General features: G+C 43.6%; 1 protein-coding gene across 8 annotated transcripts in view; it reads left to right on the top strand.

The window, feature by feature from the left end:
- Positions 1-17,369, top strand: part of EML4 (EMAP like 4) — a 155,642-nt gene that overhangs the window by 113,338 nt on the left and 24,935 nt on the right. For all 8 annotated transcript variants that reach the window (XM_083432988.1, XM_083432991.1, XM_083432992.1 and 5 more), the window contains 7 exons: positions 4,142-4,265; positions 6,708-6,857; positions 7,758-7,827; positions 9,424-9,534; positions 12,409-12,504; positions 13,329-13,463; positions 14,536-14,671. In XM_083432988.1, the coding sequence (XP_083289114.1) occupies positions 4,142-4,265; positions 6,708-6,857; positions 7,758-7,827; positions 9,424-9,534; positions 12,409-12,504; positions 13,329-13,463; positions 14,536-14,671 (822 nt within the window). The remainder of the gene's footprint in view (positions 1-4,141; positions 4,266-6,707; positions 6,858-7,757; positions 7,828-9,423; positions 9,535-12,408; positions 12,505-13,328; positions 13,464-14,535; positions 14,672-17,369) is intronic.

The following is a 17,369-nucleotide window of genomic DNA, read 5'->3' as shown; positions in this document are numbered from 1 at the left end:
TTATTTCTTTGGGGTGAAGAAACACGAGAGATGCTTGGTGTCTTTTGTCAGTGCTATTTATAACCTGAACTTCCACAGCACCACACTTCAACCTCCTGTTTCTCTTGTGACACTTCTGAGTTCACTTAGGGCAATAATTGCCTTTCATTTATTTCAGTCAATAACCAGTTGAGAAGGAGAGAAGAAAACAAAATACATAAGACACAGTATGGTACATTAAGTACAATATTAAATATAGAATTTAAAAGCAATGTAAAATATCAAAACACTAGGAAATATAAAACAATTACCATGAGGGGGGAAAGGTTGATGTGCATTATAATGAGTGAAATAAGTATTTGATCCCCTATCAATCAGCCAGATGTCAGGCTACCTGGTATCTTCCACTGTATGTAACAAGCTGAGATTAGAAGCACCTGCTGTAAGGGAGAGGTCTTACCTGTAATCCCAGCTCGTTAACAGTACCTGTACAAAAGACACCTGTCAACAGAAGCAATCAATCCAGCAGATTCCAAAGCAGCCACCATGACCAAGACTAAAGAGCTGTCCAAGGATGTCAGGGACAAGATTGTAGACCTGCACAAGGCTGGACTGGGCTACAGGACTATTGCCAAGCAGCTTGGTGAGAAGGTAACAACAGTTGGTGCAATAATTCGCAAATGGAAGAAACACAAAATAACTGTCAACCTCCCTCGTCTGGGGCTCAATGCAAGATCTCATCTCGTGGAGTTGCAACGATCAGGAGAACGGCGATGAAGCAGCCCAGAACTACACGGCGGGGGGGGGGGGACGGGACTTGTCAATGATCTCAGGGCAGCTGGGACCATAGTCACCAGGAAAACAGTTGGTAACACACTACGTTGTGAAGGACTGAGCCCGCAAGATTGCCTTGCTCAAGACAGCACTTGTACAGGCCCATCTGCAGTTTGCCAGTGCACATCTGAATGACCCAGAGGAGAACTAGGTGAAAGCGTTGTGGTCCGATGAGACCAAAATCAACCTCTTTGATATCAACTCAACTCACCGTGTTTGGAGGAGGAGGAATGCTGCCTACGACCCCAAGAACACCATCCCCACCATCAGGCATGGAGGGGGACATATTATGCTTTAGGGGTGTTTTTCTGCTAAGGGGACAGGACACCTTCACCGCATCGAAGGGATGATGGACGGGACCATGTATCATCAAATCTTGGGAGAGCCCCTCCTTCCCTCAGCCAGGGCATTGAAAATGGGTCAGGGATGGGTATTCCAGCATGACAATGACCCAAAACACACGGCCGAGGCAACAAAGGAATGGCTCAAGAAGAAGCACAATAAGGTCCTTGAGTGGCTTGGCCAGTTTCCAGACCTTAATCCCACTGAAAATCTGTGGAGGGAGCTGAAGGTTCGAGTAGCTACACATCAGCCTCAAAATCTTAATGACTTGGAGAGGATCTGCAAAGAGGAGTGGCACGAAATACCTCCTGAGATGTGTGCAAACCTGGTGGCCACCTACAAGAAACGTCTGACCTCTGTAATTGCCAACAAGGCTTTTGCCACCAAGTACCAAGTCATCTTTTGCAAAGGGATCAAATACTTATTTCACTCATTATAATGCACATCAATCTCTGACTTTTGTCTTCTGGGTTTCTGGGGTTTTTCCTGTTGTTATTCTGTCTCTCACAGCTACAATAAACCTACCATTAAAATTATGGACTGGCCATTTCTTCGTCAGAGGGCAAACGGGCAAATTTAGCAGGGGGTCAAATACTTTCCCCCCCTCACTGTATATTAAAATGATGAGCGACAACTTAAGTGTTAATAATTTTAAAATTAGGACAAGATCCTGCTCTGACAAGCTATGGCTACCACACAAAAACTAGCTTCCTTGGCAGTAATCTCAGGAGACGGGTCAGCCAAAAGATAATCAATATAAAACACTTGTATCAGCCTCCATAAACCTTTGATATTCAAAAGTTGTTGGACTGCAGTTCCCATTATCCCTGGCTGTTGCCCATACTAGGTGGGGATGATGGGGGCTGTAGCGGAACAACCTCTGGGGACCCAGAGTTGCAGCAAGGCTGCCTTAGACAATAGAAAGGTGATCCCATCCCTTGAAAAATAATGATTTATGCAGATTTAATAAACCTTGAATAGAATAAAACTATAATCCCTTTAAGTCAACTGTAGTTAGCTTTAAGTGAACGTTTGTTTGATGATAATGTTGAGATGCGTAAAAGTTCCCCCTTGGTAGGTATTACAATAAAAAACCTGAAGAAGAATAAATCTTGCTCCTAAGAGTTTAATTGGGATGAGGTGTATATAATATTTACCGCATAGGCCTTACCTCTCATTTTAATAACATAGTTTCTTAATAAACTTGGCCTTACCTCTCTCTCCTATGAAATACTTTCTTTTTAGGCTCTAAAATGTAATGGTCTCTGTTTGTGGTGTCATTCACACTGCAGGCTGCATACGTCTTGACTTTTTCAGTGTGTCTAATCCATGGGTGGGACTCGCGGGTGGCACTGTGGGTTAAACCACAGAGCCTAGGACTTGCTGATCGGAAGGTCGGCGGTTCGAATCCCCGCGACGGGGTGAGCTCCCGTTGCTCGGTCCCCGCTCCTTCCAACTTAGCAGTTTGAAAGCACGTCAAAGTGCAAGTAGATAAATAGGTACTGCTCTGGCAGGAAGGTAAACGCCGTTTCCGTGCGGTGCTCTAGTTCGCCAGAAGCGGCTTAGTCATGCTGGCCACATGATCTGGAAGCTGTATGCTGGCTCCCTCGGCCAATAAAGCAAGATGAGCACCGCAACCCCAGAGTTGGTCATGCCTGGACCTAATGGTCAGGGGTCCCTTTACCTTTACCTTAATCCATGGGTAGGCAAATTAAGGCCCGGGGGCCGGATCCGGCCCAATCGTCTTCTAAATCCGGCCCACGGTCAGTCCAGGAATCAGCGTGTTTTTACATGAGTAGAATGTGTCCTTTTATTTTAAATGCATCTCTGGGTTATTTGTGGGGCATAGGAATTCGTTCATTTTTATTTTTCTTCAAAATATAGTCCAGCCCCCCACAAGGTCATAGGGACAGTGGACCGGCCCCCTGCTGAAAATGTTTGCTGACCCCTAATCTATCTTTTCCATTCAACATGCAGTGGGTGGGGGGGTGAATAATCTCAAAGTGGAGACAGTCTTGTGCTCAACCGCAAAGGAAGTAAATTTTCTATATGGCCCAGAGCCCAAAGTTGGAGAAAGGTAATGGGATGGTTATGCCAACCTGAAAAGCAGTGGGATGGCATCTCACCCACCAGGCATGGCTTAATGTGCCTCTTCCTGAACCTGTAAAAATTGGTCCTTGCTTCCTGCTACTTGCACATTTTGCTTTTTCTTAAGTTGTGCCTTGGGCTGTGAGAAGAGAGGTTCCAGTCTTGCTATCCTTAGAAATTTTAGGAGTGGCCACGTAGAACTGTTAAATGAATACCAAGTGAATGAAGAAGTGGGGAGAAGCAGCAAATGTTTACAAAGATTCAGTGCCTTTCAGTAAGAGGGTAGCAGCCCATAGATTGAATCCATCGGGCTTTGAAGTTGATAAGATGGTCAGAAGCATATCTTGGTGGGTGGTGAGAAAGAAGGATGTACAGTGGTGCCTCGCAAGACGAAAAGAATCCGTTCCGTGAGTCTCTTCGTCTAGCGGTTTTTTCGTCTTGCGAAGCAAGCCCATTAGCGGATTAGCGCTATTAGCGGTTTAGCGGCTATTAAAGGCTTAAGGGGTTAGCGGATTAGCTGCTAAAAGGCTATTAGCAGCTTAGTGCCTTAGAAAAAGGGGGTGGGAAGCGAAAGAAACCCCCCAGGAATCGCAAGACATTTTCGTCTTGCGAAGAAAGCCCATAGCAAATTCGTCCTGCGAAGCACCTCCAAAACGGAAAACCCTTTCGTCTAGCGGGTTTTCCGTCTTGCGAGGCATTCGTCTTGCGGGGCACCACTGTATTTGTTCCGCCTTACTAGGTCTGAGCCAGAAAAGTTGTACTGATGATGTCCCACCAGGATCTGTATCAAATCCATAGCTTACCATTTTGAAAAATGTAGTTCTTTACAGGGTCTGTTAATATTTTTGCTTGCAAAGCAAACTCACTTACAGTGCATGCTTTTGTTTTGTTTTGACAGAAGGAGAGTACATCAAGATGTTCATGCGTGGACGACCAATCACAATGTTTCTTCCTTCGGAGGTAGACAAATATTACGAAATCAAGACAGAGCTGCCTTCTGAGAAATTAAAACTGGAGTGGGTGTATCCTTATCACAAACCTAACCCCCCCCCCCAAAAAAAACCCCACTTGTTTTTTCCAGTGGTTTTTTTCTTTTTTCTTTCCCCACCCCACCTCTCCTTTTTCTGTCTAGTTTCCTGTTTTCTTTTATCACTGTGAAGCTGGCATAATTTAATAGTAGTGTAAAGAAAAAGAAAAGTCCTTCCTCTAAGGGAAAAATAATTTTGGGATCACTAAATAATAGGCTATTGGTTTTCATCTGGTAACCACTCATAGTTTCCTGGTGCTGTTTGTGTTGACTTCTTCCTTGGCACAGGCGTTTTCCCACAGTCCCTCCAATGCTTTGCACATTCCACACAGTTAAGCACTGGGTTACTGTTTCGTTTGAGAACATTTAAAGAGTTTCTTTGCAGCATCAGATCCAAGCGCCCATCTAGTCCAATCTTTTTCAACCTGGTTGGACCTCCTGCCCCTTCATCCCTCCCTGAGCATTAGGCATGTTGTCTGGGGTGGTGGAAGCTGGAGTCCAGCAGAATAGGGGGTGCCAAGATCGGGGAAGATTGATTTAGTTCAGTAGAGGATATCTAGTGCTAACACCCCAGAAATGTTTCCAAATAAAATATATCAGTGCAACGAGATGTATTAAGGCACCTATACCTTTGTAGCTTTTAGTTAGCCTGGAGAGAGCTAAACCATCAACCCAGATTTGGTCAACACACTAAGCCAAACCATGGATCAGCAAAGGAGCCATGATCTTTTTGGTTTCTATGGAAGCCGCCCAGAGTGGCTGGGGAAACCCAGCCAGATGGGCGGGGTACAAATAATAAATTATTATTATAGGTAAAGGTACCCCTGCCCGTATGGGCCAGTCTTGACAGACTCTAGGGTTGTACGCCCATCTCACTCAAGAGGCCGGGGGCCAGCGCTGTCCGGAGACACTTCCAGGTCACGTGGCCAGCGTGACATCACTGCTCTGGCGAGCAGTTTACCTTCCCGCTAGTAAGCGGTCCCTATTTATCTACTTGCCCCCGGGGGTGCTTTCGAACTGCTAGGTTGGCAGGCGCTGGGACTGAGCAACGGGAGCGCACCCCACCGCGGGGATTCGAACCGCCGACCTTTCAATCGGCAAGCCCTAGGCGCTGAGGCTTTTACCCACAGCGCCACCCGCGTCCCATTATAGGAGATGCATCCTTGCTAAACCATGGTTTGGCTTAGCATAATATGTGATTCAGGCCAGTGACTTAGTGCTAACCATGGTTTGTGAAGGTACCAGCGCAGATACGATGCTGCCAATATGTTAATCTCCTGAAATAATAAGGGTGGGTGGATGTGTAGGAGTATTTTAGCTTCCAATCTCCTTATGTTTTATGTGTTTTTATTTAAAGCATTTTTATCCCACTCTTTAGTCAGAAAATACTCCCAAGAGTAGTTGACAGATTTCAGTAACCAGACAGTCACTGCACAAAGCAAGACAAAAAGGTAAAAGAGATTTGGAGGAAAGAAGTAAAACGACAACAGCTAGACAGAATTATTGTAATGAGCAGCTGGGGTTTAAAGATTTCAAGGAGAGGAGAAGCCAAAGGTTGCTGTTTTTTCTGCACAGCAGGTGGAGAGGCCTTACATCCCCATCTCTCTGCCTCTCTCCTCTTTACCTGGGCCTCTTTTATTCGTTTATATTAAAAAAAGAAAAAAGAATATCCCACCTGTTTGTCATGTATACAGAATTCAGGGCAGCTCACAACTGAAACCAACAATATAATAATAAATAGAAACGGGTAGCAGAAACTAAAAAGAGAGGCGTTGGATAAATATTTTATTTATTTTCTTCATGTTTCTATTGTGCATAAGTTGTTTTATTTCACACAATATTTTAAAAAATTACTTTTCTCATGCTGTAATCCTAAAAAGGGTTCTGAATATTTTGCAATTGCTTAGCGGTGTCTTGCCACCTTGCGAGGAGCTTTTGGAATTTTCACACACTTCTTTTAAAAGGCCAAATGGAACTGATACACTTCCTCTCCAGAATGGAGCAATAGGAAGGCCTGTGCTGTCTGATGCAATTCCGTGGCTGCAAAACAGGTTAAGGTACTTAAAGGTTGTGTAGCGGCTTCTATTATTGCCTAATGAAAATTTCATATTTCAGGTTTACAAACTTGACTCTGTTTTAATCTTCATACTTCTGGGTAGTCTTTGTGTGTTTGTTTTATACTCACGCAATATGCAGTACATTTGTTTCCTATGTGGCTTTTATTTAACACACACACCAAAAAGCAAGGGGAATCTGAGTTCCCAAAAGTTAAAATATATGTATGGCGGAGGTACAGTGTTTCACATCTGAGGCAGATTATGAAAGAATGATCTATTCAATCCCATTTCCACAGACCTTCACGGTGTGAGATTTGTGGAACTGATTCTCTTTTAATATTCATGGATTTTAAAAACCTTGACCTAAAAAAAAAAAAAAGATACGGCTATCGTGGAAGGGACTGTCGAGCCAATGTTTACCTCCTTCCTACTGGAGAAATAGTATACTTCATAGCATCCGTGGTAGTACTGTTTAACTATGAAGAGAGGACTCAGCGCCACTACTTGGGACATACAGACTGCATTAAATGGTTAGTGTTGTGAAGCTTCTATGGTATGTCTTACAAATGTGACTATTCATATTCTGTACCAGATTTTGCATACGAATGATCCGCTGAAAATAGTAGCGAGGTCATTCGAATCTGGATTAGAGCAACAGGGGGTTTTTTAGTGAGGAAGAAAGAGGAGTCTTCTTCTCTGGTGCTTGGGATACATTTTTCAGCCTTAAGACCACATTTCCTCCTGGGAAACCTTCCAAGGACCACAAACCAATGGCAGGCTCTGCCAGAGGGAGAAGCGGGTGGAGCAACAAATGCCATTCTTCCCCCATTGTAGAGCAGGATTGGTTCTGGGCACATTCACACACACTCCTCTCTGTCCAGACAAACAAGGGTTCAAGGACACATTCCAGCCAGGCAAAAGCACTCCAGCTGCAAGGCAGATTCAGTGAGGGTTGTGGCATGGAGAGAGATCTGAAGGCTATAGAGGCCTAGGAATACATTGCAGGCTGTTGGACTAGATCAGGCATAGGCAAACTTGGCCCTCTGGATGTTTTTTGGGACTACAACTCCCATGATCCCTAGCCAACAGGACCAGTGGTCAGGGATGATGGGAATTGTAGTCCCAAAAACATCTGGAGGGCCGGGTTTGCCTCTGCCTGGACTAGATGACCCTCGTTGTCCCTGCCAGTTCTATGATTTTATGAAATCTTCGCCTTCATCACCATATAACAGATTTAGCACACTCCAAGCTGCACACGGACCGCACAACCCTCAGAACCAATGTGCTGCTGTTGTGCTAAAAGCTGTTCAGTGACGCACTCTTCTTTTCTCAGAACAGGGGTTCCATGAAAGGGCATTTGTAAAAGCAAGTTGTTACCATGAATGTTGGCCCACAACAAGTGACTTCCTTGTTGGCATTGTGTCTTCTAGCCTTGCTGTGCACCCAGACAAAATCAGGATTGCAACTGGACAGCTAGCTGGAGTGGATAAAGATGGAAGAGTAAGCTTTTAAAGAAATCCTGCCTCAATAGCCGGTTTGTGTTTATGGGAACCAGGAAGGCCTTGTGGAGTGTCCGCTTTTCACTTCTGCTCACCTCTGGTGCATAATTCGAAAAGCACATGTTCATGCATTCATGCATAATCTTGCGTTGTGCGCTGCGTATTTCCTGCAGAAGGCCCGCGGGGCTCTTGAAACATTTATTTTAGCCAAACTTCCCATCCCTCTTCTCTCCCCTTCCCAAAGTGTGGGGGGAGCAACTCTTACTGGAACTGTGGCTACCCATGTGCTCTACAAAACATGACCTCGTGCCTTCGACAAAAGACCCAAAGCCTTTGGCATAAAGCACGGCAGGAGCACACAGCAAAGTGGCAGCACTCATAAACAGTCCTGTGCATAGCTGTGATTGGCACTTAAAGCCAATCTCATCTCTGCAAAGTATATATAGATGGACGACTTGGCTGTTGGGAGGAAGAGACACTTTGACCGAGGTCACGTTTTGACTAATTCACTCCAAAGAAACGTAGTTACACCAGCTGATAGTTGACCTAATAATATAATAATAATTTATTATTTATACCCCGCCCATCTGGCTGAGTTTCCCCAGCCAATCTGGGCGGCTCCCTTTGAGTGTTAAAAACAATACAGCATTAAATATTAAAAACTTCGCTAAACAGGGCTGCCTTCAGATGTCTTTTAAAAATAAGATAGCTGCTTATTTCCTTGACGTCTGATGCGAGGGCGTTCCACAGGGTGGGCGCCACTACCGAGAAGGCCCTCTGTCTGGTTCCCTGTAACCTCACTTCTCACAGTGAGGGAACCGCCAGAAGGCCATCGGCACTGGATCTCAGTGTCCGGGCTGAACAATGGGGGTGGAGACTCTCCTTCAGGTATACAGGACCGAGGCCGTTTAGGGCTTTAAAGGTCAGCACCAACACTTTGAATTGTGCTCGGAAACGTACTGGGAGCCAATGCAGATCTCTCAGGACCGGTGTTATGTGGTCCCAGCGGCCACTCCCAGTCACCAGTCTAGCTGCCGCATTCTGGATTAATTGCAGATTAATCTTCATTGCAGAGCCTGTTGCATCAGTCATTTTTGCTAGTTTCATGATTTATTAGCGTTTTTGTGTCTGTTATCACGAATCCCTCAGGGGAGGCTTTTTTTGGGAGGGGGTGAACCCTGTGATGTGAACAGATTTCAGCTTGTTCAGCTCTAGATCCCACCCATTGCAAATATTGTTTTACCAAATACCTGGTTAGTAGCTATTCAGACTGGTGTTTCAATGCACTTTCCCCCTCTCGTGACAAGGTGTTTGCAAGTCAGGCTGAAATCCTATACCTGCTTGCCTAGGAGCAAGCAACATTGGAACTTGCCTTAAAGCAAACGTATAAGATTACACTGTAAATCCTGTTTCTGAAGGTTGATCTGAAAAGCAGCATGCTCGGTTACCCGTATTGTTGCAAGGTCTTCATTTCTCAGTAATTGGTGGTGTTCACCTCAACCAAAAGATTAAACTGCTTAATGTAAGGCTAATTTTGCATGTCTCTATTTTCAGCTCCTTGCAGTAACCATTTCCATGAAATTGTTTTCATTTTCAGCCTTTGCCTCCCCATGTTAGAGTATGGGATTCGGTGAGTGTGGCGACTCTGCAAGTCATTGGCCTTGGGACTTTCGAGCGTGGAGTAGGATGCCTGGATTTTTCAAAAGCGGTAAGCAGGGAAATGCATTTTTAAACGAACGAAACAAAAAAAGTTACTGGGTTTTACAACATCACCCCCTCCCTCTGAATCAAACCAGAGTCATGTAAGATACAGCAAGGAAATGGCTGACAGGCATATATAGTACACAACATCGCCTTTTTAAAGAACTAGCTACTATATGCAGGGACGCAGGTGGCACTGTGGGTTAAACCACAGAGCCTAGGACTTGCCGATCAGAAGGTCGGCGGTTCGAATCACCATGATGGGGAGAGCTCCCGTTGCTCGGTCCCTGCTCCTGCCAACCTAGCAGTTCAAAAGTATGTCAAAGTGCAAGTAGATAAATAGGTACCGCTCCGGCGGGAAGGTAAATGGTGTTTCCATGTGCTGCTCTGGTTCACTGGAAGCGGCTTAGTCATGCTGGCCACATGACCTGGAAGCTGTACACCGGCTCCCTCTGCCAAAAAAGCAAGATGAGCACCGCAACCCCAGAGTCAGTCATGACTGGACCTAATGGTCAGGGGTCCCTTTACCTTTAATATATGCAAGGTTGTGTGAAACTCCTGTGGATTTGTATATATTTTGCTAGTTATTACTTCTGCGGACTTAAGGGACTTAAGTAGCTTTGAGGGTTTGCAGTATGCCTTGTGCTAACCTGTTTGTAAAGCTGCATCCAGTGGCAGATAAAGGGAGTAGGAGAGTCTGCCCCATCCATGCTACTAATCAGTTCCATTTCCACTATGGGAGAATATGCTTCATATTGTGTGCTGTACTCGTGAAGCTGGTGCATGGTTTCCAACTCAGTCCTGTCCAATTGCAGCCATCCTCAGAGGCAGCTTCTGTGCATTCTTCTTGTTGTTTGCTTGTTTGCTAGTTAACTGCACCAGGGCATTGTAGCTTTGTACAACAAAGCTTTGTCCTAAGGTTATTGTCAGTCTAGATGTTCCAGCCAATCCTCCCACAGCAGCATGGTGCGCTGGATCAACACATGACATGCACACAGTACAGTGGCATGGGAGTTGTGGTGCTTCAGCTCAGGGATGTGAAACCCATGGCCTCCCAGATGTTACTGTATTCCAGGTTCTGCCAGTGACCATTGGCAGTGCTTGGTTAGGGCTGATTCGAGTTGGCATGCGACAGCATCGAGAGGACCATGGGTTTCCCCAACCCTACTTTAGTTCTCAGGCAGCCAGATCCTATGGAAATCTCCATCAATTAGTGTTCTGACAGTTGCTGACGGCAAGTCTATGCTATGACTTTGTATTCTCCCCCCACCTCGAATTGCCCTAATTATGAAAAATAATGAAAAACCAGAATGAGTCACCTAACATGCAACTTAAGAGTGTTGAGAACTGTGGGGATGGGTGTGTACATTCTGCTAAAACGCGGCTCTCTAGAGGGTGCATAGCTCTCCATGGTGCAACACAGGACAGATGACCGAACAACAACACACAAAAGAACCCCACAAAGTCTGCAAGCAACGCCAGAAATAGAAATGAAGGCAGCATTGTGTATTTGTTTCAACACCTGCTGAAAGATTTGTTTCTTGTGAGGAAGTTCAGGAAGGCTAAATTTTGGCAAGCTCTGATACAAAGGATTTGTTTTTCCCTCTGATGTTGGACTTGACCTAGAACAGGAAACAAGGAAACCCTTGCTTTGCACTTCTGCCCTTTTCAAAAATAGCTTAGCCCTATCCATTTCTTTAAATAGCAACTGTCTGGTCTCAGTACTTCAGCATTGGCCATATCAGTGTTTGTAGCCTAAACATTTGTATTTCTACATCTCTGGTGGGGTGGTGATAGCAGTGCATCCTACATTTGTCAAAATAGTGAGGTTTTGTAGAAGAAGAAAACAAGTATGAGGTTTCTCAGGTCAAAGGTGACCTACCTGACTTTAATAATAGTTTTTATCTAACTTAGCACAAATGGAACGTGTGCATGTGTTATATCTTGGGCACTTTTAATGTACTTAGGGATATGTGGCAGTGGGCAATATACTAGACAAAGGTAGAAAAGAAAATCAGTTGCTTGGATTGACTTTTACGATGTGATAAGATGTTTCCAACTTTTCTAATGTTGGGCATGTTATCTACCCTAAGCCTGTCCAGATGCGATTGTATTCTTATGTTACTGTGTGATTCTCTCAGGGTCACCTAGTGTGCTTCACAGCTGAGTGAGGATTTGAACCCTGGTCTCCCAGATCTAGTCCAACGCTCTCAACTACTACACCACAGCATGAGCAGCAGCTGCTCTGGTGTGCTAAGACTTTACACGTAGCAACTTGAGAGTCTAGCAGAAAGATTAAGCTGGCCTTATGGAATGCCACTTGTGGGCGATTTCCTTCCACGTTCAGAGTCATTTACAGATTGACCATGTAACCCAAGCCAGGCTGTTGTTGCACCTGGTTTGTGTGTGAATCTGCACTTGAAAGTAAGTAAAATGTCATTGTAAATATTGAATGCTAGGTATTAATAACCTCAAATAATCATCAAAATAAGAGGGAAATGGATTTGTACAAGTTTTATCTGCATACATCACATTGGCCTGGTTCTTATGACTTGGTAGGCCAAACTGTGGCTTACCAAGACCAGCAAATGTGTGGACTCTTGGAGTGACGTTGCAGTCATTTTTTTCCTCCTCAGCCCTTTTTAGTGCTGCACCATGAGGCAATATTTGGCTCATCGTGTCATCCAAACTGGGATTTGTGGTTAAACTCTCTCCTCACTACCCACAAACTGTAGCCAAGGTCTAGGAAGGAGCAATTGCAAGGTCTTCTCCACTGTCTTGATAAACCATTGTTTGACTTACTAGGCCTTTTGAATTCTATCTGACTTGTAGCTTAGCCTACATCTAATGACAACATGCTTTGCTAATTTATTCTCTTAAGGACTCAGGTACACATTTGTGTGTGATCGATGATTCTAACGAGCACATGCTGACTGTCTGGGATTGGCAGAAGAGATCAAAAGTAGCCGAGATTAAGGTAATTAGTAGAATTCATATATCCGGTATCCTGTACATATATGTACAAAATCATTACACAGATACACATGCTGTGAACTGTAGTAAATGTTTGTTATCTGAGACTGCAGCTTCTTCAGTGTTTGATATTGAGAAATGCGAATGGAAACCTTAGAAGCCCATGTAAGTCAGATAATCTTAGAAAGCCTATTTTAGAACTTCATAGAGCAAAATATTTGCAAAAGTTCAGCATATATGTTTGTTTTTATTTATTTGGTGCTTTTACAAAGCCGTACGTGGTTTCTGACACAGAAGTTATCTTTATGAAGGATCTTTCATTGTATGTGTCAAAAACCTAATGTCATTTTCTCAATCCCTCGCCCCATTTCTCACATCTGCAAACTGAAGAGAGGCTAGTGTGTAGGTGGGATTAAACCCTAGATCTCTTCTGCTTTCAGCCTCATATTATTAGCATGTATTCCAGATAACAAGGGCTTGGATCCTATGATAAATTAACTGAAGGAAGTTCACGATGGAAGGTTTTCCATATTTCCCTTCCCTCTTCGGTGATTCTGAAAAGGCCTCTTTTCAAAGTAGGAAGCCCTCCTTAAAAATGTGGGACAGAGTGCAGGGGCCTGGTGGCAAAGATGGATCACATTCAAAGCAGGCATGTGCAGGGGACAGTGGCTTGGAGAACCCCAGGTAGCAAGAATGAACTGCTATTAATAAATATACTCATTTGCATGCCCATTATGTGGTATTTGTTTGCATAACGGTGAATTGTCTCCACTTATCTGCGTAAGCAGGAATGTTAACCGTGGTAACTGCCTTTTGTTGTTTCAACAGACTACAAACGAAGTTGTTCTTGCAGTAGCATTCCATCCAACTGACAAAGACACAATAATAACATCCGGCAAATCCCATATTTTTTTCTGGACTTGGAGCGGCAATTCTTTGACAAGGAAGCAAGGGATTTTTGGGGTAAGCATTCTTCCTCTCTGGGCAAGCTTCCTTCCTTGGTAGTCAAGATCATCTGAATTTATCAGACTGATGATCCTTAGGTAACTGTCGTGGAGAAGAAAGGGCTGTTCTGCCTAATAGGTTCCATATCTAATATATTGAGTGACTACACAAAGACATGCATTTAACTACTTCCAATGTAAAATGCACGTAGCAAAGCCTTGAGAGAGTGATTTTGGGCAGGGGGTGCAGGGTCACTAAACCTTGTCCTTGTGAGCCATATATCCCCACTCATAATCATGTCTCCACCTCATGCAATAACAGGGTGGAGCTCTCTAGGCCATCTTCTAGCCCAGCCATCAGCTTGACATAGGGAATCCAGAGAAAGAGTTTATCTCCCTCAGGTAGCTGTCCTTCCATTTGAAGGCCTGTAGGAAAGGCGAGCTCGCCACCCTTCTAGGTAACGATTTCCATTGTTGAACCGCTCTTGCTGTCGAAAGGTTTTTCGTAATATTCAACTAAAGTCTTCCCTCCTGTGATATCAACCCTGTTAGATATAGGCAACGGAAATCAAGACTTTGTCTTCTTCTATTTGGCAGCCTTTTATTTATTTGAAGAGCACTATCATGCCCCTGCTCAGTATTCCTTTCTCCAGGCGAAATATACCCACTTCCATCCATCTTGTTGAACATCTGTGCTGCCCTCTTCAAAAACCTTTTCTGGTTTCTCTAGCACCTCTATTCTCCTCATCCCTGTGGAGTTCTAAATGCATGTTCAGTCTCCAAGACGCAGGTCTTGAACTCCACAGAGTGAGGTGGGGTGGATGCAGCAGTGAAAGCAGAAAGCAAGAGAGACCAGTCTAAGCATCTTGTCCTGCTGCTGCTCTACTCAAGTGCTATGGCATAATGAATGGCAGCCATCCCCCACATTTTCCAAAGCAATGGTTGAGATGGAGAGAGTGCTACCATGTTTGAAGCAGCCCACAGAGAATGGGATGTTTCGGAATATGCCCGTTTTTTGCTTTTTGTACGTCTGCCTTGCACATTGTACTTTTTTAAAAAAATGCATTTTGTTGTTCCTTCTTTTTCTTTAGAAATACGAAAAACCCAAATTTGTTCAGTGCTTAGCATTTTTAGGAAACGGAGATGTTCTCACTGGAGACTCAGGTGGGATAATGCTTATATGGAGCAAAACTGCTGTAGAAGCCACTCCTGGGAAAGGATCGAAAGGTATGGCAATTTGTTAAACTGGCTTATGTATATAGGGGCAGATAGGTTTAAAAATTCATAAAATGCAAGGAATTACAAAGGTAATTGAAGGAATTTTCAAGTGCATGCAGGTTTCATACATCTTCAGCCTGTTGTGTCAATCCATGAAAAAACACCAGGTGACTCTTAGTGAACTGCCCTCCAGCAAACCTTCTTCCCATTTTGACACACTGGAGCAGTAGCCATAATGATTTTTTTAAAACCCATGCTTTCTTATTACGGTCTAACCATACAATTTTCTCCCAGGCTGCTCTGAAATCAGCAAGCGCTTAACTTTCCCATTCATGCTTCTCAGCAAGAATTTTTAAACAAGGTCAAAAACCACAATTTTTACTAGTATACTTCAGAAGGGACTTGGATTCAGCACGGGCAAAATGAAGCTACTTCTTCATATGGCATGTGCTTATTGGAAGTCGCTGCTGCAGTATGTGGGGGTAGCCACTGGTTTAGATGAGATTAGACAAATTCATGGAGGGTAGGCCTGTCAGTGATTATTTGCTACCTCCAGCAGTTTCAGGGACACCATGGCACTGAATGCCAGTTGCTGGGGGAGCAGAAGAGGCAAAGAACAATTGCCTTCCATCTTTTGCTTATGGGCTTCCCAGAGGCATCCAGCTTTCCACTGTGAAAACTGGGAAGCTAGACTAGATGGATCCTTTGGCTTACCTAGCCTGGCCCATCTTAAATATCAGCATATTCTATACTTGGATTCCCTTTCCTTAGGGAATCAAGCAGGTACATGTGGCTGCCTGCGCCATCATATGGGCTATGAGATTGTCAAGAATCGCTTCTGCAGTTGCTCAGTGCTTAGGATGAGGCACACGAAGAAATATGCATGAGCAATGCAAAACCTCTTAACTACGATGTGTAATGTATCACATTGGAGAAGATGTCTTAACATAATACAGTTTTATATAGCAGTATTTGGTCTTTAATATTGACACACACATGAAAGGAGTACGTAAAAAAATTGTAGTGTACCAGATACTGGCATTAGAGTTTGCTCTAATTTTAATTTTCTGCCTTTCAAGTTAAGCATGCTTTATAGGCCAGCGTTCTGTTTCAATTTAAAATTTTAAAGAAGAATTACTATTTGCAACCAGCCATATGCAGGTCTGGCATTGCTGAGCCCTAAGGTAGCTCTTAAATCCAAGGATAATTGTTGTTTTTGGCAGCTAATTAAAATGCTGGGGCTTAAATGGGCATGCCAGAAAAAACATACTGTCAGAACAGGACGTTTTAACTGCAAATATATATATTTTCAGCAAATTTTCTTTCTGAAGAAAAGAATAAAATAAAAATTTAATTATAAAATGGATCATACATTTAATATCATAATAACCTGCCTAAAGCGAATGGCTCTTTGCTATAGTTGTCATAGCAAATATTCCATAATGAAAAGTTGAATGTATTAATTATTTAAATGGTTCCAGGATTTTGTTGAGTTGGGCTTTTTATGGCTGATGTGTGCTGTTGAATTTATCATGGCTTTAATGGAGTTTTAGGTCTCTGTGTGTGTCTCTGTGCTTACATCGAGAAATAAAGCAAACTGCTCCCTACGGATGGCCTGCTAAGTAAAGTTGGCATCTTTTACTTTCACTTGGGTTTTATGGAGAGCTTTGAAGCTAGGCACACATTTGTTATATATACATTTTATCCTAGAACAGATGGTAGTTCACACCTAATGGCATCTGCCCTTTAAAAATTAATCTTGAAGATTAACAAAAAAAACACACAACCCTTTGCAGTAGCAGCCAGATGAACTAATGTTATTTGGTAAGGTTTTCTAATTAAAATATCTGGGCACATTGTTACGTGCAAAGCCTTTACACCAGTAATCCAATTCACACCTGAGCTGCACTCAATGCAGGTTTTATAGAGGTTTTTTACATTTGTTTCTGAATTCATCCTTCAGTGTTTATGTAGAAAATTAGCAAACCCAATTAGCATTACCAAATTTTACTAAAGCCACCATAGACATCCCTGGCCCCCACAATACACACGCACACACTCCTCTCGCAGACACACCTCTTGTTTTTGAAAATTCGGGCAGATAGCTTCTAGTCATGAGAGCTATATGAAGCCTCTGAGCTCGGAAGCATCCCGTTCTCCCTCCAAGCACCTGGCGTTCAGTATCCTACTGCCTCCAAGCCTAGAGGTTCTATTTTATCTATCAAAGTTTAAAAGACATCAAATCATTTTTTAAAAGCATATATGTAGTTTTATTCAAACCATGATTCACCAAGGCAGTTAGCCCTAGAATATGTTTTAGTTCCAGAAGTAGTTTTCTTCTTTTTCTTTTCTGCCCCAGAACAAAGGACTAGATCTTAATGGACTTGAATTAACAGCAGAGCAATTTTTGGTTGAACAATAGAAGAAACTTCTTACTGGAGCAATTTGACAATGGGACCAGTTATCCAGAGGCGTTGTGGGCTCTTATTCATTGCTGCTCTTCCAGCAGAAGCTTGCCAACCATTGCTTGGGGGGAAAGGAAGGCTCTTAGCTCTGGATTTCCTACCTCAAGCAGGTGGTTGAGCTAAATGGCCTACAAGACATTCTCCAATTCTTTATGATTCCGTGGCCCAGTTCAGATCATCACATTAGCAAGCCAAGCCTATGCCTGCACATGTAGCCATTTCCCTCCCCGCCCTTGTCGGCA

This window comes from Podarcis tiliguerta (assembly GCF_965153285.1).
Source record: "Podarcis tiliguerta genome assembly, chromosome: 3".
Taxonomy (NCBI): Eukaryota; Metazoa; Chordata; class Lepidosauria; order Squamata; family Lacertidae; genus Podarcis; species Podarcis tiliguerta.
Note: the sequence above shows the minus strand (reverse complement) of the source record. Positions and strands in the feature narration are given on the sequence as shown.